This window comes from Oryzias latipes, chromosome 22 (genome assembly GCF_002234675.1).
Source record: "Oryzias latipes chromosome 22, ASM223467v1".
Taxonomy (NCBI): Eukaryota; Metazoa; Chordata; class Actinopteri; order Beloniformes; family Adrianichthyidae; genus Oryzias; species Oryzias latipes.
The window spans coordinates 14049804-14066344 of record NC_019880.2 but is presented as its reverse complement, the minus strand read 5'-3'; the positions used below and the strand labels follow the sequence as shown (position 1 = coordinate 14066344).

General features: G+C 39.7%; 1 protein-coding gene across 3 annotated transcripts; it reads left to right on the top strand.

Moving 5' to 3' along the window:
* The first annotated feature begins 7887 nt into the window (after positions 1–7887).
* On the top strand, positions 7888–16341 carry thbs1 (thrombospondin 1). Of its 3 annotated transcripts, XM_011490117.1 has the most exons (22): positions 7888–8070; positions 8148–8232; positions 8392–8951; positions 9039–9117; positions 9215–9304; positions 9380–9489; positions 9819–9944; positions 10642–10738; positions 10823–10996; positions 11077–11253; positions 11332–11505; positions 11600–11880; positions 11971–12189; positions 12298–12405; positions 12766–12925; positions 13017–13135; positions 13438–13672; positions 13768–13995; positions 14072–14343; positions 14432–14529; positions 14611–14750; positions 14845–16341. In XM_011490117.1, the coding sequence occupies exons 2-22, from the start codon at positions 8169–8171 to the stop codon at positions 14850–14852; spliced, it is 3519 nt and encodes a 1172-aa protein (XP_011488419.1). In that variant the 5' UTR covers positions 7888–8070; positions 8148–8168; the 3' UTR covers positions 14853–16341. The 3 variants fall into 3 exon arrangements, with proteins under 3 accessions (XP_011488419.1, XP_011488418.1, NP_001156600.1); XM_011490116.1 differs by having other exon boundaries at positions 14611–16341; NM_001163128.1 differs by lacking the exon at positions 7888–8070 and having other exon boundaries at positions 8169–8232; positions 14611–14890.
* The last annotated feature ends 200 nt before the right edge of the window (positions 16342–16541 follow it).

Genomic DNA, 16541 nt, shown 5'->3' with positions numbered 1-16541 from the left:
AGGGATGTTGAGAAACTTTGTAACTGTAAATTTTCTACTTTTGCAATTTTTTTTGGTGACAAAATTTATGTGGTAATATTCGAATTGGTGTTTTTTTTATATGATTCTGATGAGTCAACTTCAGCTCCTGAAGTTAAGAGAGGGACATAGCTGCAGGCAAATTGGCGCCTGACATTGTCGTCCATGCAGAAACTATACAACCCTAATCCTGACCCAAAAGTTGTCCAAATTGTAAAAAAGAAATTTTGATACAAATTAAATTAGGAAAAACCATGACTGTTAGGGTTGCCAGGTAAAACAACGTTTTTTCTGGTTGATATGGGCGTACCTCCAGTTCCGGTTGAAGACTTTAGTGTCTGTACTTTGATGTCTGCAGCCAAGTCCAAGTAGGATTTGAGGCCAAACCATTGACTGTATTTGAGAATTGGACTGAGTGACCCCCTCCCCTCTTGCTGGTTCCAAGAAGCCTAAATTCTTAAGACTTCTTTAGAGAAATATACAGCTTTTACTCAGTTAATGTATTTGTCAGAATAACAATTCTTGCTTTGTAACTTTTTTTAACACGCTTTTCATAATTTCTTTTCCTTATCACAAGTTATTCAATTTGTAAACTGACCAATCAGATGCCTTGGTAAAAGCACGTGGTGACTGCTGGCCCCCACCTTGAATGTTTGATTGACAGATTCTCCCAAGCCACTTTCAATGGAAAGGGTTTGGACGTTTAACAAGCTCACTCCTGAATGACGACAGTAGTTGCAATATAAACGATGATTCAGACTGGATCAGAACAATCACTACTTACTACTCCCGTCAGGTTCCACATGGCAAAGTCTGTATTGGGGAAAAATGGCAACTGAATTGGCTTCATTTCACTGGAGCCGAAAGTAAGGCATTTTTTGGGTGACGTCACACTCATTTGGGCCAACCTGAAACTACCAAATGTTATAGTTCCTCAAGTGACCACTAGACTTTAAACTTCCATGTTAAAAAGTTCAGCTTTACACTCTATTTGTACGGATGTGCTGCATACTTCATAAATCAACTGTTCAGTTCATTTTGTTTTTCCTCTTTTTTTGCACATAAAAAAACTGTAGGGCTGGTATTTTTAAATAAGGTATTGAAAATGTTACTGGAGCTTAAACTTGTTTACTATCAGGGGCTTGTTTTTTTATTTTATTTTATTGATAAGTGAGTTGACTTAACCCTTGTGCTATCCTAGGCACTTTAACATCGGGAGTTGGGTCATTTAGACCCCAAAGACACCTGAACACATGAACCTTTTTTCTTCAATGATTTGTGATCCTCAATGGTGTACATGGATTACATGAAATCTTTCAACCTTTATCCACCTTTGTCATGGTAGGAATAACACGTCAAAGTAAGGGTGGGGTCATAGGATAGCACAAGGGTTAAAGTAATAAATATGCAGGCTTCATTTTTGCTATTTAGACACACGTGAGCACCTAGAAAATTCTCTACTTTTCAACCGTTTTAAAGTTTTTTTTTGTAAAACCTGTTTTTATGTGAATGAATTGTCTGCAGTACCTTCACATTTTCTTTAAGAAGCCCACAATTCACATCTACAAAAAAAATCTTAATCTTCCTCTCTGGCCTGCATAAACTGCAACACTCTGTTTTAGTTTTCTCTCAGGCCTCAGCAATCTCTTCTTTTTTTAAACACAAAAAAGGACTTTAACATTCCTTGTTCTTCCAGCCTGCAACCATGTGCTCTGTCAGCTCATTAGTCAAAGGTGCATTTAGCAGCAGACAAAGTCACATACAGTGGCAGGCATTTACCGTGCAATCTGTCACTAAGTCTGAAACGCTTCCCAACTTGCGTGCAGACAGCTCCATGGCTGGCTGTCTGTCCATGAACAGTAAAACACAAGTTTTCAGGGTGTCTGTCCAACATAATCAGACTCTGACATCACTTGTCAGAACTGATCTCCTCTATGGATACACAGCTCACTGGAGTTGTGAACTTAGACTGGCAGAGTGAAATATGAAGACTGCGACTCTCTGGTAAATATAGTTTTTTAAAAACGGATGATTAGCAGACACTGATTTATTATTACAAATGGTAAAAGATCAAAAAACTTAAAATCATCCAGGGAATGTGGGAATTTGTGCTGTGCAGAACATTTTCTGCTGTGTCACAAAAATTCCTCAGAGTATTTTCTAATCTGGACGAGAAAAGTTTATCTTCTACCACTTTGATTCAAATATTTTTAGTTTTCCGGCTTTTGGTGAAACACATGTAAGAATTTTTTAAATGGCAGCTCTGACAAACGTGTTCAGAGATGAGTAGGAATTGTGACTGAAAAGTGCTTCAGGCCTTTATGAAAGTAGAAAAAGCATTTTATATGCACACAGCATCTATCTACCCATTGCTAGATATTTGCACTTGGTGGATAGGCTCCAGCAACCCTGTGACCTCAAAAGGGATTAAGCACATTTGGAAGATGGATGGATGGATGGATGGATGGATGGATGGATGGATGGATGGATGGATGGATGGATGGATGGATGGATGGATGGATGGTTGGATGGATCTCTGATGTCATAGTGACAATTTGCTCCACCTACCTACATCACCTCTCCAACCCACACAGCCATTACGTATCCTTCTGTGACCAGCCTCTAGTGGTCACTGATGGCCTTCCTGGTTGATTTCCAATCTGGGATTAAAAAGTAGAGGCTGAGAGTGAAATGAAATTAAATTAACTTGATTACAAAAAAAACTGTGGTGACTTGGTCACTTGCAACTTGCATCATTTATATATATATATATATTTTCAGAACCTTGACCAAAGTTCCATGTTCTTGTGGATCATTAGGTTAGACTCCATTAACTAGAACCTGTAACACAGGTTTTAAATCAATAGGAAGCTATTACTTTTCAACTGTTGGAGTTACACCCAGTCCACTTGGAGCTAAAAAAAACTTTTTTATTGCCTTTCATCATTAACAATAACAATTCATCAGTTAAAAGTGTATATTAATCTTCCAATCTAATAAGATTGTTTAAACTTAAGCTGCATGTGAAACTCAATAAAATCCAAACCAGAGAAATCTGTTAATGTGACTAAAGAGTTGTGCATGGCATATGAAACACAAAGAGGGATTTCTAAGTATATCAGTGACTCATCTTAAACAGTGAGTGACTGGTTACCACACAGGCCTCTTCTTAAAACTTTCCACTTTCAATACCTCCATTGTCCAGCTTCCCACACTCTAAAGATACGCTACACGAACTTGCTCCCCTGGGCATGTTTTATTTTATTTTTTTATGGATTAAATAAAGATTGATGCATTCAAATGGGGCCAGCATGTCAAATAAAAAGTTGTTTATACATGTTAGCATTTCATTCACACCTTTAAGAGACCTTTTCCTTGGAAAAAAAAAGAATCAAATCAAATATAGCTGCAGGGAACCCTTTGACCAAACCTGTTCTGCTTTGAGGGGACTGGCAGTTGTTGACTTGGTTTCAGTGAATCTCTTGCCAAGTTTCAATCTATCAGGAGAAGATCTGCATTTTTGCTACGTCACAGAGATTTCATAAACTGTCCATCACCAGATGTTTCATGTGCCGTTGCCATTTTATCGTAAATTCAAAATGAAAGCGGCTGTCGAGTTGGAAAAAAAATAACTCTGGCTTGTTCAGTTTGGACTGAACAAACAAATGAGTAACACTTTTATGAGAACATACAAAGAAAGACCCAAAAAAATTGACTTTATAAAAATCTCAATCTAAAAAAAACAAGGTACACATTTTTATTATTTTTTCATCGTGATTTTAGAAATCTAAAAAACATTTCCTTTAAAACAATTAAATGAAAGCATTTATTGCAGTTTTGCTCATTCAAACACAAACCCTGCGGGCAGTACTGGTGCTTTTTGGCAGACATATCAACCACTTGTCAGCTAAGTTGTTATTTCAACCTTAAATCACTTTGCACATGAACGTTTTTTCAAGTATTTTTGAGAATAGCATCAAACATGAACACCACTCAACAAGGAATACTTTTCCAGGTCTTTCTGTTGAATTAATCTCAATAACTCTCAGTCCAGATTCCAAATAGGTCACTCTGAGGAATTCACAGATCTGGAAACTTTCCCTTATATCTGAGATCCACTAAATGTTTGGTTAGTGAAGATTTGGGATAATTTGAATCAGGAAGGTGAGTTGTTTTCCTCTTCACTTCAACTTTCACTCTCATGCTCTTATGTATTAATTGTCTACCTCTCTACTTTGGCCCAATTGCTTTATAGTCCTCATTTCATGTCTGTAAATGGCTGTTTTTGTTTCATGTATTATTCAGCCTTGTTTGCGTCTTCACATTGCCTGCTACCATCCATTCTCCAATGCTTTTGGCCCATACAAGACATCATTAGGGGTCTCTTCACCTAAGATCTTGCGGCTGATCCCTGATTGTCAAATAATGTTCCAGTTTACATGATCTGACAGTTTACCCACCCAAAGACTTATTTCATACATTTAACGTTTGGTATATCAATCTTAATTTTTTGCCTTTAGGATTTGTGCATTTTGAAGTATGTTATACTTATAATTCATATAATAATTTCATATTAATTTCAAATAACACTCAATAAAGTCTTTTAGTGGGTTGTATGTGGGCATATTCAGAACGCTGAGCTGCAGGAACCATTTGGGGGTTCAACCCCCCCAATCCAATCCCTTAATGCTGAGTGTCAAGCAGGGAGGCATTGGGTCCCATTTTATAGTCTTTGGTAGGACTCAAGCTGGATTTGAACTCATGAGCTTCCAGTCAAAGGGCGGACACTCTGCCGCAAGGCCACTGAGCTGGTTATAGCTTTGCTGTGCAGCAGAAGTTTCACACAAAAAATATAAAACTGGTGCTTTTGTAGCCTCCTTATTGTTGTAATAACTACACAAAAGTTGAGGGAGCAGCTAGGAGGTTTTGGTGCTGCATTTGGGTGACAGCTGTGCCCTTTGCCCCCTGTAGGCCAGCCCCTGATTGTTGCCATCAGCCAGTTAGAGAAGGAGAGAAACAACCTTTTTTAGCCAAATTGTAGAAAGCATGCTTTAAATGAACTAATTCTCATTTCTTTAGGTTTTTATCGCTCTATGTTGTATCTTTTTTGTTTTATGTATGTGTTTACTTTATTTTGTAGTTTTTTGTGAGGATATTTGTGATTTAAAAATTTTACATATAAATAAAGTTTACCCAAGCCTCCAGAGTATTTTTGGAAAATGTCCCTCACCGGCTCTCATCTCTTTCATTCACTTTCTACCTGAAAAATGTGTCCGTCATTTATCATTTTTTACATTATTTAACCCTTTTTTTCTTTATTTTCCATTCTGTTCCTCTATAAAATTGCTAAACGTGAGTTTAAAATGTTTTGTTTTTTTCTTTAACTGAGTCTGCTGTAGCTGTGAAGGACTCCTCTAGAGCGTGGACTACCAAATAGAAGCACTTTCATGGACTATGTACAACAAAGAGCAGACAGCTTTTATGCTGAAGCACAACTCCCACCAACACAGTTCTCAATCTCCCCCAGTTGGACGAAACGCTGTGGAACAGGTTCCGTGTAAACATTCTCTATCTATGGACTGTTTCCGTTCTGACTGTGTCTGGTGGGTTTTCAAGAGATCTGGCAGTCTCTTCCCACACTGTGAGCCCAAGGCCCTGCCCACTGAGACATGTTCAGTCACACCTACCTATGATGTCTCCAAAAGTTTTTTCCATGAAACCATCCCACCTTGATCCACTTTCATAACCCCTCGAGCCATTTTCCACTCGGATAACAGCTTGACCTGTGCCGCTTTGTTATTACCCAATCACTTCCTGTGGACTTGTGTTTCACAAAGGTGAGTCGTACCTGCTGTAAATCCTGCAGCACCAAGCAGCTGTAGTCATAAAAGTCCTGTGTTCCCGCGAACCACAAATGAAGAACAGGTATACGTGTGCTGCGTCTCGTGGTCTATTTTTAAACCCAAAGCCCCCCCACATTTTTGAGTGTAAGTCATCCCAGAGTGCAGGCGCCTCTGTGTTCCCTGACTTTTCCAGAGGGCTTTCATCTCAGTCACACACTTTCCTCACTTTTCCTCTGCACCCCTAACTCCGCACGCTTGTGTGATTCTGACACATTGAGTTTACTAAAAAGAAACCCAAACGCATCTCTGCTGAGAGATGAACAAAAGCAAGTTTCTGTGAAAAAGCGCCTCACATCATTCTGTGGTGGGACGGGGAGCAGAGGAGGCCAGAGGTGGAATAATCAGCAGTAAAGTAAAGAACACTTGTCGAATTTCTAAGAAATGTGGGGCAAAGTAATTAAAAAGGCACGTTTTACTATTTTTAGGTGACATTGATAAATGCTGATCTGCCCAAACCCCTTCATTATAAACATTTGAAAGTTCACATACTTAAAATAATCTTTTTTCAACAGAGTTTATTAAAAGAAGGTGGATGGATTATTTTAATATAAATCAAATTAACCAGTGTGCTTGACCTTTTTGTCATCTTACATTTGTCTTTCTGGCAGCTTTGTTAAAAGTTTTACTCCAATCATCGTCTGATCTCTAAAAGTGTTCCGAGTGGTCTTTTAATTATGATTATGCAGTTTTTAGCTTAATTTTTTTAAAAAAAAGCTGTGTCAATTTCTAGGACATAGTTTCTGTAGAAGGTCATTAGTTCCTCAGAAATTTGCCTTTGAGTTGATTTCATTCATACAAGTTATTATCTTAATGACCTGTGACAAAGTGAATCAACCAACATTTAATAAACAAAGGAGTTTTCACTGTATTTCTAAATCTTTTTGTACTTCCTTTCGTCAAATATGATCTATGCACAATAGCCCTCATTTTCACTTTTTTGTTTACAGGAAATGATATATCAAAGGATTCAATTCTCTAAATTTGTGTGGAAATATTTATATAATGTGCTGAGAACTAAAAAATGTAGTAGGAACTTATCATTATTTACATTCTACATTACTGTGGTTTACTGTGGTTTACTGTGTAATCGCCAACAAAGACAAATATATTGAAAAACGCATTCTTTAGTTGAAATTTTAAGGGATTTTGTCATTGTAAATATGTACAAATTGTTTTATACACAGTATATAACAAATTTCCCACGTGTCGGATCAATAAAGTATTTCTTATTATGATATAAAATACATTTTACCCCTATTGTATTCATGTGTCTTGATTTTTTTTGGTTTAAAAAAACAATGAATTGTTCTGAAAACTTTTTATTCATATTTTTAGGAAGCAACAATCATCCAAAATGAAGTTCACTCCTCCTTCCATTCTCGTCTTCTCCCTTTGAAGCACATTTAGCCTTTCACTTGCTGCGCCCTCTACTGGCCATGTAATTCACTGCAAAGGTGAGGAGGCAGATTGTTCTGAACTGAGCTCCGTTTAAACAAAAAGAGCAAAAATTCATCTACACATTCAGTCAAAAGAATAAAACTTCATTCATGTACCTCTTTTTACACTCATTTGCCTCCTTTTTCATTTTGAAAAACAATTGACAAAGCAATAACTTCATTTTAAAGTTTAAAAAAAAACGTTTTCAGAATTTATTCCAGAAAGAAACATTTAAACTAACTTGCCACTATCCCAACAAATGAAGACTGAAAACATTTCTTATGTGACCGGAAACGGTCCAGTCTTGGCCTGTGCGCGCAGATAAAATATTTGTCCGATGATGGAAATTCAGGCCTGGAATGCACTTTTTTTCCCCCTTTCCCCTTTGTGCGTCTGATATTACTCTGACTTGCTGTGAGGTAAGGAAACAAGTCCTGCCCTCTTTTTATTTTGCAGACATCCCATTGGTCCAAACAGGAGCTCAGGAATGTCCTAAAGTGTTTAAATAGCACTAAAGAGAGGCGCTAAAGTCAGTTGAATTAGTGAAAGGGTTGCTAGAAAAGGGAAAATAAAGTAATTAGAAGTAGATAAATAAGTTTAACGGAGTGAACTTCTGGTGGATTTTTAAGGACCGTAAAAAAACAGAAAAAGGAGCCTTTTTATTTATTTTTGTATAATACATATTTTTTTATTAATCAGATTTCTTATAAAGGTTTGTGGGCTTTTTTATTGAATCATTAATGAACCGATTTGGACACGTGATCATGTTTTTATCTTTTGTTGCCACAGGAACTAACTTGATATTTGGAGATGATGCTGTGTGGCATCTTTCTGTTGTTCATGCTGTGGAGCAGTGATGGAGCGAGGCTGGCAGGTAAGGAAAAATGTGCTTTTATTTTGAAATGTTCGTGTTTCACACAAAAAACTGTAGTTTTATTCTTTGTTTTTAGTTTGTATTTAACTACTTCTCTTTTAAATTGTGTTTTTCTGTTTTGGTAAAAGTTGTATTTATTTATTTATGTTCTGATCACAGAAAGTCGGGATGATAACAGCGTCTATGACTTATTTGAGCTGGCTCGGATTAATAAAAGAAACCATGGAGTGAGTTTGGTCAAAGGAGCGGATCCTTACAGCCCCGCATACAAAATCCTGAACGCGGACCTGATCCCCCAAGTCCCCGATGGTTCCTTCAGGGACCTCCTCGACTCCATCCAGGCTGAGAGAGGCTTCCTCCTGCTGCTCAACCTGAAGCAGTACAAGCGATCCCGGGGCACGATGCTCAGCATCGAGAAGACCGACGGATCCGGACCCGTTTTCGAGATCATCTCCAACGGAAAGGCCAACACCCTGGATGTGGTGTACGCCACCGAGAACCAGCAACAGGTGGTGTCCATCGAGGACGCGGACCTGGCCACAGGGCATTGGAAGAACATCACGCTGTTCGTGCAGGAGGACAGGGCGCAGCTGTACGTGGGCTGTGAGGAGATCAACGTGTCGGAGATGGACGCGCCAATCCAGACGGTGCTGTCCCGGGAGGTGGCTGACATAGCTCGACTAAGGATCGGAAAGGGGTCAGCAAGAGATAAATTCATGGTGAGAAATTTGCATTCACCTAAAATAAAAATAAAATAAATATAAATACAAACCCAAGTTTATTTAACTTAATGATGTGTTTTAAAGGGAGTGCTCCAGAATGTGCACTTTGTCTTTGGTACCTCTCTGGATGCAATACTGAGAAATAAGGGCTGCCAAAGTGGGGGTAAGTCCTACAATACAGCTAAAATAAATAGTGCAAAAGATTCAGATCTGCTATTTGATTATGTCAGACTGATCAATGTTTCCTCCCAACCATGCAGCAACTTTAACCGATGTCATGAGACTGGACAACCCAGTCAATGGCTCTAGCCCTGCCATCAGGACCGACTACACAGGTCACAAATCCAAAGGTGAGAGCCCCTCAGTAATGATCAGGTCTTACTTTCATTAGGACTGGGCTAACTAGATGCTCTCTTCTGATCCAGACTTGCAGACTGTCTGCGGGTTTTCTTGTGAGGACATCACCAGCATGTTCAAGGAGCTCAGGGGACTCAATGTGATTGTCAAACAGCTGTCGAACGAGCTCGAAAAAGTGGTAAGCTCAAAAAGCTGTCGCGGTTAGCTATTTGTCATCATTCACGACCTCTTTTAGTCTCAGATCCAACTTTCCTTCTGCTTCTATTTAACACACTCTCAGTGCATAGCCACTTGTCCCTGTAATGGCTGTCCCCAGCCAAGTTCCTAATGAGACCCATGTGAATACAGAAATATGTCTGGCCACTGGTGCATTTTCACTGCTTCGCTAGATTCCAGCTATGTCTTAATCACGGGGATTCATTTGTATTGGAACTTTGGCAAAGAGGGCATTTTCCGTCCTTCGTCAGGATGTGAAGCCTTTTGACTTTCATGCTCTGTTTTCTCCAGTCCACAGAAAGCCAGCTCCTGAAAAATCAAATTAACATCCACAGAGGAGTCTGCCTCCATAATGGCATTGTACACAACGACAAAGATGAGTGGACAGTGGACGACTGCACAGAGTGTACCTGTCAGGTAAGTGTCAAGGCTCCAAGCCAGTGGCCCGTTTGTCTATCGCAATAAACAGATAATAGCCTTTACTTTTAAATAACTGCTGTTGAAAAGTATGAACAAAGAGGCTCATTTTTCTCAGAAAGTTTTGTAAGGTGTTAGTTGAGTATTAGTAAGGATTACTGTATTTTTCTGACATGTAATTACTTATAAGACTGTGTTTTTCATATAAGAATTTAAACAGCTAGAGAAAATGTTTGGCCTTTTTACTTATTGAAATTAGGCCTAGACAATAAACCGAAAATGTATAATTATCACAGTATCAGTCTGTGCCATACGTGTATCATAAAAGACGTTGTAAACTGTAATGAATGGCTAGCCTAAACTGTTATACACATGCCATAATAGCAGCTTTAAGTATTTAACAAATCAAATAGAAATCTTCAGACATTTGACCAATCAGATAGACAACTTCACATCCTTGACCAATCAGATGGAGCCCTTTTATGTTAGATGCCCGTCTCCTATGGAGACTAGGGTCATTTGGAGTGTAATTTATGTTGACTTTTATTTAAATCAAATGGTTAAAGTAAAATGGAAATGATGTGGTAGTTGTTTTGCTATATGTTAATTTATTGCAAGTATATATTGATCACTAATATCGCACATCGCAAGTTTCCAGTGTGGTGCAGCTCTAATTAAATGATCTTTTTTCACCCAGAACTCTGCTACTGTGTGCCGTAAAATCTCCTGCCCTCTGATCCCGTGTGCTAATGCCACCGTGCCTGATGGCGAATGTTGTCCTCGCTGTGGAACACGTATGTTTTCTTTTCATCCTTAAATTCAGTTTGTTTTATTTGATCTTTATATTTTAAGCTTAACATCATCTATGCCTCTTGCAGCGAGTGATTATGCAGAAGATGGCTGGTCCCCCTGGTCTGAATGGACCCATTGCTCCACCACCTGCGGGCGTGGCATCCAACAGCGCGGACGGTCATGTGACCGCATCAACAGCAAGTGTGAGGGTACCTCTGTCCAGACCCGGGACTGCTACCTGCAGGAATGTGACAAGCGCTGTAAGTTACAAAATACGCCCAACGTTGCTGCTTTGTCAGAGTCAGATTCCAGGGAAATCATTCTGTGCATATGTACTCAGTCAAACAGGATGGAGGATGGAGCCACTGGTCACCCTGGTCTTCATGCTCTGTGACCTGTGGCGAGGGAGTCATGACCCAAATCCGCCTCTGCAACTCCCCCACACCACAGATGGGAGGAACGGACTGCCAGGGAAAGGGACGTCAGACCAAAACTTGCAAGAAGTCCGCCTGTCCTAGTGAGTTCTACATCAAAGTTATTCAAACAGAGTGTATGTTTTGAATATGTTAATAAGATTATTTTTGCTTTGTATCAGTTAATGGAGGTTGGGGACCTTGGTCACCATGGGACACCTGCTCTGTCACCTGTGGAGGAGGAATCCAAACTCGAAAACGCCTCTGCAATGATCCTGTGCCCAAATATGGTGGAAAAGAATGCATTGGTGACGCTGCCATGCCTCAAATTTGCAACAAACAGGAATGCCCAATCGGTGCGTGTATTAGTGCGTGTATTTCACAAAGAAATCCAAGATCATCCTGCTTTTGAAATCACTTCGCTAAAAGTAATATTTCATCTGTTTGCAGATGGTTGTCTTTCCAGTCCGTGCTTTCCTGGAACAAAGTGTACCAGCTCTCCAGACGGCTCCTTCACATGTGGAAAATGTCCTCTGGGCTACGCTGGTGATGGGGTTATATGCAAAGACATTGATGAATGCAAAGAAGTTCCGGATGCTTGCCACACTCACAATGGAATTCATCGTTGTGAGAACACTGAGCCGGGATACAACTGTCATCCTTGCCCTGCGCGTTTCTCTGGTCCTCAGCCCTACGGAAGAGGAGTGGAGCAGGCAACAGCTAATAAACAGGTTTGGATTATTCATTATTTGAGGTTTTTTGTAATGTAAATTGGCAGTTTGTGAATGAATCTGTTTTTAAGAATTTGTTATCATCTTTAGGTTTGCACTCCTCGTAACCCTTGCAAAGATGGCAGCCATGACTGTCATAAAAATTCAGACTGCATCTACTTGGGCGTGTACTCCGAGTCCATGTTCCGCTGTGAGTGCAAGCCAGGATACGCTGGGAATGGCCGCATATGTGGAGAGGACAGTGACCTGGACGGATGGCCCAACACTGACCTACAGTGCGTGGCAAACGCCACGTATCATTGCAAAAAGGTAGCTGGACCCCACATGGACAGAAACTTTTATCACAATCATCTTCGCCATCTGGACCCTGTGTTTGGGATGATTTTCACTTAACACTTTCTTTTGCTTTCTTGTCAGGATAACTGCCCTAACCTTCCCAACTCTGGCCAGGAAGATCACGACAAAGATGGCCTGGGTGATGAATGTGACAACGATGATGACAATGATGGGATCCCCGATGTTAGAGTGAGTCTTCATGATGTTTTTTTTAGCATCTGCATAGCCCACACATAGTATTGAGCTTCTTTTGAGCAGCTGGAATGTGAAATACTAGAGTTTTATTATTTATTCATTGAGTCAAAATGGAACATTAGTAGTAAAAGAATAATGTAACATAATTTTCATACAAATAACACGGTCGTGGGCAAGATGGCCTGTTGCCTGAATTCTTAGTGTGGGGTTAGAAAGTTTAGAAAAATGATGTTGTGTATTGTTTTCAGACTAGAGCAAGAAAAAAACACATGGTGGAGAAAACACAATTTGTTGCTATAAATACAGTAGTTTTATAATTTTAAAAAATAAATGTGCCTTTCTTTGTAAAATTAGGACAACTGCCCTAAAGTTTACAACCCAGCCCAGTATGATGCAGACCGGGACGATGTTGGGGATCAGTGTGACAACTGTGTGTTTGAAGCCAACACAGACCAAACAGACACTGACAACAACGGAGAGGGCGATGCCTGTGCTATTGACATAGATGGTGATGGTAGGTGATTTTCAATTCAGATCAAGGTTGCTTTTGCTTAATCTTTAAACATTGAAAAATTTGGCAGAGGCTAAGAAAATCCTTTTTTCAGGGATTCTGAATGAGAATGACAACTGCCCGTATGTTTACAACGTGGACCAGAGAGACACTGACAGGGACGGGGTGGGAGATCACTGCGATAACTGCCCCCTGGAACACAATCCAGATCAGGTAATCCAATTTTTTCACTCATTTTTGCTATATAGCTATCATGATTGACAGGAATGGTCCTCTTTCACAAAATGCATCTTTTTTAATGAAAGATCGGAATGTGAAGAGGGAAGAGTATAATGCTTCTCTTCTCCTTCACCTCTAAAATAAGAGTTGAACTTGAGTAATGAGGTGAAAGGACACTGGACGTTTGACTGTAGGGCCATTGCTTGCATACCTGAAGACAAGGGCCTGCTTTTACCTGAAGCAGGTGGGGAGAGAAAAAAACAGCCTAATCCTAAAGGAACTCTGGGATTCCACAGGTTGATTCTGACTCAGATCGTGTGGGAGATAAGTGCGACAACAACCAGGACATTGACGAAGATGGTCACCAGAACAACATGGACAACTGCCCGTACATTGCTAATGCCAACCAGGCTGACCATGACAAGGATGGCAAAGGTGATGCCTGCGACCATGATGATGACAATGATGGCATCCCAGATGACAAGGATAACTGCAGGCTGGCCTTTAACCCCGATCAACTGGACTCAGATAGTGAGTGTTACCAGCGCCACCTCAATAGGTCATTTCTGCTCATTCTGGTTTTTGGTGTTCAGCTTTCTGATTGTATGTGTACATTTTTCTTATAGATGATGGGCGTGGTGATGTGTGCAAAGATGATTTTGACCAAGACAGTGTTCTGGACATCCACGATGTGTGCCCCGAGAACTTTGCAATCAGTGAAACTGACTTCCGCAGGTTCCAGATGGTTCCTCTCGATCCCAAAGGCACTTCTCAGATTGACCCTAACTGGGTGGTGAGGCACCAAGGCAAGGAGCTGGTACAGACTGTCAACTGTGACCCAGGCATCGCTGTTGGTATGTACGACCCAGAGGAAAGCTCTTTTTGCAAATCCATGTCAGCGTTGACTCTAATCTCACATTTTTTACCCAGGTTATGATGAGTTCAGCGCCGTGGATTTTGGCGGGACCTTCTTCGTGAATACAGACAGAGATGACGACTATGCAGGGTTCGTGTTTGGCTACCAGTCCAGTTCCCGCTTCTACACCGTGATGTGGAAACAAATCACACAAACGTACTGGTCCCACACTCCCACAAGAGCGCAGGGATACTCTGGCCTGTCAATCAAAGTAGTCAACTCCACCACAGGACCTGGTGAGCATCTGAGGAATGCACTGTGGCACACCGGAGACACCCCCGGACAGGTGAGCACAGATGTCCAACCCGCAGGGATTATTAAATGTTATGTTTTACGCATTATAGATGATACATTTGACTATTTAAACATTTTAGGTGCGCACTTTGTGGCATGACCCCAAGAACATTGGCTGGAAGGACTTTACTGCCTACAGATGGCATCTGACCCACAGACCTAAGACCGGGCTTATTAGGTGAGTCTGGCATTGATATAGAAGGAAATACACACAAGAAATTAAAAATAGACAACAAACTAAAATGTGTTTGCTTTTTAGAGTAACCATGTACGAGGGAAAAAGAATCATGGCTGATTCTGGAAACATCTACGACAAGACATATGCCGGCGGGCGGCTTGGCTTGTATGTCTTCTCTCAAGAAATGGTTTACTTCTCAGACCTCAAATATGAATGTAGAGGTAAGCAAAGGCTACCCAATTGCGCACTTCAAATGCGATTTGTCATCACACGAGCCTTCATTATTGATCATGTTTTTTCCGTGTTTACTTTCAGATACATAAGGCGTGAGGAAGAATATTCCAGTTCAAACGGGACATGAAACCTGGACTTATTTCAACCTTTTTCCTTTAAGAAAATGCACATTGGAGGTGTGTGGAGCATGTAAACTGGTCATGAGGTAAAGTGACTTCAGAAGTTAAAGTCAAATGAAAGTTTGTTGACTAAAATGTTGAGCACCGCTCAGAAGAAATGGATTTCCTCAGTCTCTGCGGAAGGAGGACTTCTTTTTATGCTTTGCACACCGGAACTGTTATTCCTCTATTGGTGAGGAAGAAAACGAAAGAGGTTTTTGTACTTTTATGCTTTATTTTTAGTATTACCATTCATCTGCTGTGGACTGATATACATATATGTATATATATATATATATATTTTTATGAAGAAATTGTGATTTTCCAGAGAAGGAAAACATGAGGATGTTGGAGCGTGTGGACTGTCCGTATCAAAGAAAGCGAGTGGCGTGTGTTTGTACAGGTGGGCCATCCAAGTTAAAGACAACCAAGTCAAAAAGCAATTTAAAAAAATTCTCTCTGATTAGTCATCAAAGACATGGTGTCTGAAGTAGAGATGTAGAGCTGGCCCAGAACATGAATCTTCTCAGGAAGGAGCTTTGGCAAAAAGGCGGGAAAACTTCAGAACAACACAGGGCCTCAAAGCAGACACAGATGCTGCTTTGGTCAGTTTCTGCAGATGTAGATGCATAAAAGTCTTTAACCTTTACTAAAAAGTTCAAGGGACATAAACACTGAGGGCCAGTCTGTTAAGATTTTTTTTTTTATCAAGTATGATTTTGTATATGTACTTGTTGCTACTTGCTTAACATCATCAGAAAGCTATTGAGGCTTGCTAAAAACATCATCTTTTAAATACACAGATCCCTTATACTCTGGATAATATCATGTCAATGTGTTTTGCATCTTCACAGTGTGTTTGACTGGTGTTTCTGTTCATCTCTGACAAAGGGGTGAAAAAAAAGTAAACACTTTTTGTACAAATATTACCTCATGAATTGTTTTTGTACTGAAACCAGCAGTGTACAAGAATGACTTGTCTTAGCAAACATGGTATAAATTGGTTGTCTTTTGCATTAATACAATTTTTATAATGTATATAAGATTTTTCGGTTATGAGAGAAACGTGAACAGAAAAGGATTAACAAAATAACGATGTTTTATGATGTGTATGTGCTGTGCAGTCTTGATAAATTATTTTTTTGTCTTTTGTTTAGATGTATTCTATTTAAATAATTTATATAGAAACGCAGCCTCTAATGGACACGTTTCTATCTGTATAAATATATTATTTTTACACACAGGAGGATGTCTTCGGTTTCTTTTTTTTGTAAGTGCCTCTTTTTTTAAATATTAGTGAAGCTTTTCTATAAACATTTGTAAAATAGTTTCTACCAAAAGTGCTATTTATACTCCTGCCTGTTGTTTTGTACATTCAAGAAAACAATAAACTCTTAAAAATATGGGGGGAAAAAGTAAACCTGCCTGTGTCATTTGGTGTAAATGTACAGCTAAATAGTTAAGTTTCATTAGTTTTTTCTTGTAATTGTAAAAGACAATTAACCCTTGTGCTATCCTAGGCACTTTAACATTGGGAGTTGGGTCATCTAGACCCACTAGACAGTGCACTGAACCTTTTTTCTTCAATGATTTATGAACCTCACTAGTGTCAATGGATTA

Coding starts and splice junctions, on each gene's coding strand:
- thbs1 (XM_011490116.1), top strand. CDS start 8,169: ATGATGCTGTGTGGCATCTTTCTGTTGTTCATGCTGTGGAGCAGTGAT. Junction 9,945..10,641: donor GCACAGAGTGTACCTGTCAG/GTAAGTGTCAAG, acceptor TTTTTCACCCAG/AACTCTGCTACTGTGTGCCG. Junction 14,530..14,610: donor CCTAAGACCGGGCTTATTAG/GTGAGTCTGGCA, acceptor TTTGCTTTTTAG/AGTAACCATGTACGAGGGAA.